General features: G+C 38.6%; 1 protein-coding gene across 2 annotated transcripts in view; it reads right to left on the bottom strand.

Moving 5' to 3' along the window:
- Window positions 1-3,042: 3,042 nt before the first annotated feature.
- The window catches only part of anapc7 (anaphase promoting complex subunit 7), a 46,849-nt gene continuing 41,813 nt past the window's right edge, over window positions 3,043-8,078 (bottom strand). For both annotated transcript variants that reach the window (XM_060843988.1, XM_060843989.1), the window contains one exon: window positions 3,043-4,300. In XM_060843988.1, coding sequence (XP_060699971.1) covers window positions 4,111-4,300 — 190 coding nt within the window. In that variant the 3' untranslated portion in view covers window positions 3,043-4,110. The remainder of the gene's footprint in view (window positions 4,301-8,078) is intronic.

The following is an 8,078-nucleotide window of genomic DNA, read 5'->3' as shown; positions in this document are numbered from 1 at the left end:
TCACAACAATGGTCCATATGGAACTGCACTTTAAGCCACTTTGTTCTCTGTTGTACTAACTAATTTGAAAGTATTAAAACAAAATCAGAGCAAGATCACTGTCAAAATTAAGAATCCCACTGTCAGGATTTTTTAAATAAACATTACTTATTTAATTCACTGCAAGGGGCTGGTATTAAGCAAAATCTTTCTTTATTTCTATTTTGAACAAACTGAACACATTTTTACACCTAGATATGAATAAACCTTGAGTTTTTATCAAAGAGGAGAACCAGAACAATAACACTAATAGGTGAGAAAAAGCATTGTACAAGAATTACAGCATTTATTCACTGGAATGGTTTACAGCATGAAGGGTATTTAAAGTGTTAATGTCACAAAGCAAATTCAACATGTATTGCAAGAAAGACTTATAGCAACACACTGCTACAATCTTAATGGTCTAAAGCAGGAAGAATGTAGAGTAAAAACCATTACAAATTTATTTATTTACAACAAGATGCTTTGTGTAAAGTGTAAGGATATATTGTGGGGATGCTTGCACTTCAGAAATTAAAACTGGAGGGGTTGAGAACCATGTACTTTACCCACTAGCTAAAGGCAAAATTCCTACTTTTAGTTGATTACATTTTGGCACTAAAGGTTTCCACAATATAATGTGGGACCTAAAAGCTCATGCATTTAAAACTATACCATTCAGAACAGGTGTATAAAAGAACTATTTTGTTTTAGATACTTTTAAATCAACTTCTGACATGATGCATCACTGAATGTATACCTTCTAGCCTAGAGGTAGGGACAGTACCACTGAACAAGGGACCTACCAAACATGAACAATAACCCACTATATTAAAGATGTAACAAAATGGTGCCTGGTTTAATGTGCTTGAAAATGATTATTTGCAGATTGTCTTTTACCAAAGTTCAGAGTTTAATGCAGAAACACATCTAAAATTAAATGAAGTGAGCTACTATGTTGAGAGATTAAATCCTTCTAGTCTCTGGAGACTTGAATATTGGTGCGGCACAATGTTTTAGAAGTGTGATCTTCCAAATAGCCAATCATTGAATTCAGAAATGGCCTTAGACTTAATATTATTTATTTTTCAGTAGAATAAAATGAACTCCATTTCAAATACAGTTTAGCTAAAAATGTTTGACTTTAAATAGATTGCTAAAGAAAATTAATTGATGTAATACAACAGGCATCAGATATTAAGGCTCGAAATACTACCTCTGATTTCCAAAACAATCTTGTGGGTGGCTTGTTCCCGGCATTAACTTTCTACATTTGTTTACTTTTCCCTTTTTTTTTAAAACAATGTAAAAGATTTCTATGCTTTATTTCTGTGGTGTATGTTGATAATGCTTCATATGTATCAGTATTGAGGGGAACCTTGAACAAATGCACTGTGTGGAGTCTGGATTTGGCTAAGTTAATGACTATAGGCCAAATGAATAAGCTCAGTCCAAGTACTAAATCAGTTCTTCTCAGCCACGTTCAAAAACATCCTGAATATTTTTCAATCAGGAGTGGAACCAAGAAAAAGCAGCTCCTATGGTAAGCACAAGTAAAAGATTACAAAGTGAATTGACTTGCAAATGAGCAAAAGCTCCATGGAATATAACAAAATAGTTAGCGATTGTCCTCTGTACTAATAAATGTAACATTACACTCTATCACATTACTATATATTGACCAAAATCAGATTAAAACTTGAATAAAGAGCATGATTAAAGACGAAATATATTTTGGCACTCCTGAGAGCAAGAGGTAACACCTCAATATCATTGTTTCATTTCAAAGTTGCACATTTTAGGATTGCGATGGTTACAATTAAGTGCTGCAAGATGTTCTTGTCAGAAAACATTAACATCTCCGACTACACACAAATATTTTAGATTGCTGAATTTCTATAACTTGTAAAATGTGTTTAAAATATAAAATAACTACATTTCCAATTTTTCTGCACTTCTTGTACTTACCATCTTTTTGGCTTCTGGATCCTCCAGCTCTCTCAATCCTCAACTTTGCCACTTTTGCTGTTCCTTTCCAGTCACTTCCAGAATAGCTTTGAATTATACTGCTGCAGAGGAAACCCACAAGCTGTAGAGCGGTGATAAGAAAGTGGTTGACAGTAGGAAGGGTGGGAGCAGTCAGGGAGGAGGTGATACCCTTCAAAATGGTGCCAATCAGGTCACATGACTGATCATGAGACATTGAAAAAACTCAATGGTCAGTTACAAGGGCTCAATGCAATGTGAAAGTGAAACAACTTAAAATGGGGTGACTTCATATAGGGCTGCAGGTGGAGTGAAAAATATTTTCATGGGTTTCTGCAGAAATAAGGGATTAACTCCAGCTTTGAAGGAAATAGGAATATTCTCAGGGGATGAAATAGTATTAGAAGGGAAACCAGGCAATCGGGAGCTCGATTAGATAAATGGAGGAATATGCTTAGTTGACAACAGGAGTGAATAAGGGAGAGAAAATGCAGAGACCAAGGTGAGGGCAGTTGGAAATTCAGGAACTGGGGGTATTACACTGAACACTTAGCAGAAGGACTGCATTTTAAAAGAAAACTCCATAACTAATAGTTAATTATATTTAAAATCTTCAATTTTAAATATTTTTTTCCTGCTGCTTGCAACTCTCCCTTAACTGAATGTGTGACTCAGTTCTGGTATACCCTACATATACCTTTGCTTCAACAGGATGTTTCTGCCCTCTGATCTGAACAAGGAAATTATATGCCAGCAAAAACACATTAATTAGCAATGATTTTAAGCAATTACTGATGCAAAGAAGAGTATACATTTTGGGGAGGTCAATTGAGAGTACAGAAAACTAAACGTGGTTGGACTTCAATTGTTCTAAATTGGTAAGAAAATTTATTGTCTATATTTAGGAAATTTGAAGATAGAGACTTCAGGTTTAGGTGATGTAGGTTTTCCCCACAGATGCTGATTCACACACAAAAGCAAGACTTCCAATCATATAATTTCACACACAAAAGCATGTAATTAACTTTGACCACAAAATGACAACTTAATTACATTATTTTTATTTAAAGGAAAAATACGTGCATTTCATACACAATGGTGCTCATAACTGCCATGTATACATTGTATACATTTTAATTAGTACAGCAAAATTTTATTCCACCTCACATACTTTACAAAATACACCAAGGTATCAAAAATGTTATGTTCTTGCAAGAACTGGCTGGTGAATACACACAAAACATCACAGCTATCAAAAAGATTGAATAGAAATAATAAGTTATAGTACCCAGGATGTCCAGTGAATTTCAATACAGCAATGTCCAGAATTTAATTTGTATACACTTAATAATAACTAGCTCTTAACAAATAGTAAAAAGATGTTCAAGTAAATCTTGCATAATCATGCAATGTACAAGTAACAACTGGGAACTTACTAGCTGAAAATGTATTCATATGGTAATGAAAAAAAAAGTGATAATAGGGAATGCCTCAAAGAGAGAACACAAAACAAAACTGAAGGCAGTCAACATTTTAAATCTCTGAACAGCCTTGATTTAAAAAAAAACCATCAGGTGCTGTTTAAAATTTAGTTACGGGATTCACTTTTTTATTTCAAACATCCCTTACTTGGCCATGCAGACTAAATTTTCAAGCTTTCTTGAATGGAAGTATTGGTATTTCAACATTCAGAGCCTTGTTTTGAATTTAAGTAATCCCTTTGCCAAAACAAAAGGCTCACTTTGCTGAATTCATTACTTTGAAAGAAGATTCTCAAATTGAAATGTGTAAATTATAAGCAAATCAACACCAAGAGTATTTCAGTGCCCAGTTTAATGGCACTATCAGTTGAGTGATCTGGATTCGCATTATGGAGAGAGGGAGGAGCTTTTGTCAAGGAATAAAATTAAGTTTGTACAAAACATAGTCCCTGTACAAATATATTTTATGAAATAAAAGTTAAAATTCTGGACAATGTGTGTTTTCCTTTATTGTGAATCAATGATTATAGTTATAAAATTCAACCCATCTGGGTAACTGCAGAAACCAGGATTCCATGTCTGTTAGGTGTTTGAAAAGTCATTTGAGAGCATTTCACTGCTTCTATCACTGCATGCCAAACCATTGTTCTTGATCTGCCCACTGTGCAGTTTCACTGTCACTACCCTCCAGGTCCCCTTCCTCTCCACTACCTTCCATGTCATCCACATCCTCCTCTTGTGCTGCCTCGGTTTGACTTTCTTCCTTCTCCATCTTTTGCATTCCCTCCAAAGACTTCTGATCATTAGGATCCATGCTGTAAAATGCAAAGCAAGTTGCTCACTAAGTATTTTTAAACTATTACTTTGAAATTAAATGAAAAGCAATTACAGCCATGGCCATAGTGTGCAGATCTTGGCACAGGCATTTTCTTTGTGGGGGGGGGGGGGGGGGGGGGGGGTTGGTGGTGCAATATTTAAAATTGACAGCTTCAAATATAACGGATAAGCATCAAAAACTAACACATCCAGCATCATTTCAAATAATATGTTCTGTGAGTATTTTGTAAAGGATTAAGCACACTAAAAGTTAATAGACCAGTTGCAATGTTTGTAGTTCTAGGATCTGAACACCAAATTACACCAAAGATCTGGTGATCTCTGAATGGAACATTACTCTAAGAAGGAAGACCAAACAACTAGTTAATTTTCTGCTTTACAATAACTATGGAAAAGGACAGGTCTGGTCCACAAATCAAGTTCTAAATTAGGGCAGCCTGTTTGAAGGCAAAGGGATGTCTGCTAAGTGGGATGCTTTCAAAAGTGAGTTAATGAGGCAGCATATAATGTGTAGGCAGCTGGGATCAAGTGAATTCCTGAAGGAGTATAGAGGGTGTTGGGTGTATGCTTGAGAAAAATCAGGAGGGCTTGAAGGGGACACGAGATGGCTTGGGCAAATAAGGTAAAGGAGAATACAAAGAGATTCTACAAATACATGAAGGGTAAAAGGTTAACGAGAGAGAGAGAGAGAGAATAGGGCCGCTTAAAAAATCAACATGATTCGTGGAGTCAGAAGAGATGAGCGAGATCCTAAATTAATATTTCTCATTAATTTTTACCATTAAGGTATGGATGCCTGGGAACTTGGGGAAATAAATGGTAATATCTTGAAGAATGTCCACATTACATAAGAAATGCTGGAAGTCTTAAAACACATTATGGTAGATAAATCCCTGGGACCTGGTGAAGTGTATCCCAGGACTTCGTGGGAATCTAGGGAGGAAACTTCAGGGCACCATGCAGCGTTATCATAGACAGCCACAGGTGAAGTGCTTGAAGACTGGAGGGTAGCTAGTGTGCCATTATTTAAGGAAGGCTGCAGGAAAATGCCTGGGAACTACAGATTAGTGAGCCTAACGTCCATTGTGGATACGTTGTTAAAAGGGTTTCTGAGACACAGGATTTACAGGTATTTGGAGAGGCACAAACTCATTTGGGATCATCAGCATGGCTTTTTGCATGGGAAATAATGTCCCACGAATTTGATTGAGCTTTTGAAGGAACGACCAAGAATGTGGATGAGGGCAGTACATGGACTTTAGCAAGGTCTCTGACAAGGTAGGTTGTTGAGTAAGGTCAAATCTTACCGGATCCAGAGAGCTAGCCAACTGGATACCAAATTGGCTTGACTGTAGAGGACAGAGGGTGATAGTACAGGATTGTTTTTCAGATTGGAGGTCTATGACCAGCGGTGTGCCACAGGGATTAGTGCTGGATCCACTCATTTGCCATTCATCTAAATGCTTTGGATGAGAATTTAGATGAGTAAATTTACTGATGATACCAAGATTGGTGATATAGTGGACAGTAAAGAAGGTTAGCTGAGAGTGCAGCGAGATCTTGATCAACTGGGCTAGTGGGCTGAGGAATGGAAGAAGGAGTTTAATTTAGATAAATGCAAAGGTGTTGCATTTTGGTGAAGCAAATCAGAGCTGGACTTAAATCAATGGCAGGACCCTAGGGTGTGCTACAGATAGAGTTCCAGGGGTACAGGTTCATAGTTCTTCAAAAATGGAGTCATAGGTAGACAGGGTGGCGAAGGCAGCGTTCAGCTTGGTTGCTTTCATTGGTCAGAGTTGGGAGACCTTGTTGTAACTGTACAAGGTATTGGTGAGGCCACATTTGGAGTTCTGCATGCAGCTCTGGTCATCCTACTAAAGAAAGGGGACTATTAAACTAGAAAGAGTTTTACTGGAACACTACCTGGACTGGAAGATGAGTTACATGGAGAGGGTGGATAAAGCTGGGATCTTTTCCCTGGAAAGTAGGAGACAGAGGGGTAACCTTGTAGGGTCTATTAAATCATGAGGGGCATAGATAAGGTAGATAGCCAAAAGCTTTTCCCCATGGTAGGGGTGTCTAAAATGATAGGGCAGAGGTTTAAGGTGAGAGGGGAGAGATACAATAGGGTCCAGAGGGGCAATACCTTTTGACACAGAGGGTGGCGAGTGTCTGGAACAGGCTGCCAGAGGCAGTGGTGGGAGTGAGTAAATGTTCTGTAAATGATAAAATTATAGGCAAGTACATGGATGGGATGGGTATGGAGGGATGTGGACCAAATACAGGCAAATAGAATTAGTTTAAATTGTGAAAATTGGGCAGCATGGAGAAGTTGGGCCAAAGGGCCTGCTTACATGCTGTAACTCTATGCCTCTACAAAAGAAAATCATCTTATCCCCACCTAATCTCTACTTGAGATTTTTTCTCAAGATGGCAACTTATGCTGAGGTATGAAGTAATCATCTGGTGTCATGGATAAATTCATATTACAGCCCAAGAAATAAATCAGTTACTCAGCTGTGGGAAGTAACCAAACCTGCCATTGTCCTCATCACACTCAAAAGAGGCCTAATGCAGTTGGAAAACCAAGATAACTCAAGCTAGTATTCTCTACCTCAGTTGCTAGACATTCAAGCAAATATGGCACTCTTGCAACTACCTTACCTGAAGCCACCTGAATACCTAACTTGGAAAGATGCAGAAGTAATAGGGTTGTTCTCATGGGTGACTTTAATTTCCCTAATATAAATTGGAACCTCCTTAGTACAGTGGCACAGTGGTTAGCACTGCTGCCTCACAGTACCAGAGACCCAGGTTCAATTCCCACCTAAGGCAACTGTCTGTGTGGAGTTTGCAAATTCTCCCTGTGTCTGCGTGAATTTCCTCCGTGTGCTCCGGTTTCCTCCCACAGTCCAAAAATGTGAAGGGTAGGTGAATTGGCCGTGCTAAATTGCCCAAAGTGGTAGATATAGGGAATGGGTCTGGGTAGATTGCTCTTCGGAGGGTCGGTGTGGACTTGTTGGGCCGAAGGGCCTGTTTCCACACTAAGTAATCTAATCGAATCTAATTTAGTACAAATAATTCGGATGGAACAGACTTTATTAGGTGTGTCCAGGAAGGATTCCTGACTCAATATGTCGATAGGCCAACTAGAGGAGAGGACATATTGGATTTGATGCTTGGCAATGAACCAGGTCAGGTGTCAGATGTGTTGGTGGGAGAGCATTTTGGTGATAGCAATCACAACTCCCTGACCTTTACTATAGGTTATGGAGAGGAATAGGAGCAGACGGTATGGGAAAGTATTTAATTGTGGAGAGGGAATTACAGTGCTATTAGGCAGGAACTGTGGAGCATAAATTGGGAACAGATATTCTCAGGGAAATGCATGACAAATGTGGACGTTATTTAGGTAGCACTTGCTGTGAATGTTGAAAAGGCTTGTCCCACTGAGGCAAGGAACAGATGATAGAGTGAACGAACCTTGAATGACAAGAGAAGTGGAACATCTTGTCAAGAGGAAGGGGGAAGCTTACTTAAGGTTGAGGAAGCAAGGATCAGACAGGGCTTGAGAGGGTTAAAGGAGCTAGGAAGGAACCGAAGGATGGACTTAGAAGAGCTAGAAAAGGACACAAAAAAACCCCGGCAAGTAGGATTAAAGGAAAACCCCAAGGTGTCCTACACTTGGGAGGAACAAGAGAATGGCCAGAGTGAGGGTAGGGCTGATCAGGGATAATGGAGGCAATTTGTGCCTGG

The sequence above is a fragment of the Hemiscyllium ocellatum genome, chromosome 24 (assembly GCF_020745735.1).
Source record: "Hemiscyllium ocellatum isolate sHemOce1 chromosome 24, sHemOce1.pat.X.cur, whole genome shotgun sequence".
In the NCBI taxonomy this organism is placed as follows: domain Eukaryota; kingdom Metazoa; phylum Chordata; class Chondrichthyes; order Orectolobiformes; family Hemiscylliidae; genus Hemiscyllium; species Hemiscyllium ocellatum.
This window is presented reverse-complemented; position numbering and strand designations above follow the sequence as displayed.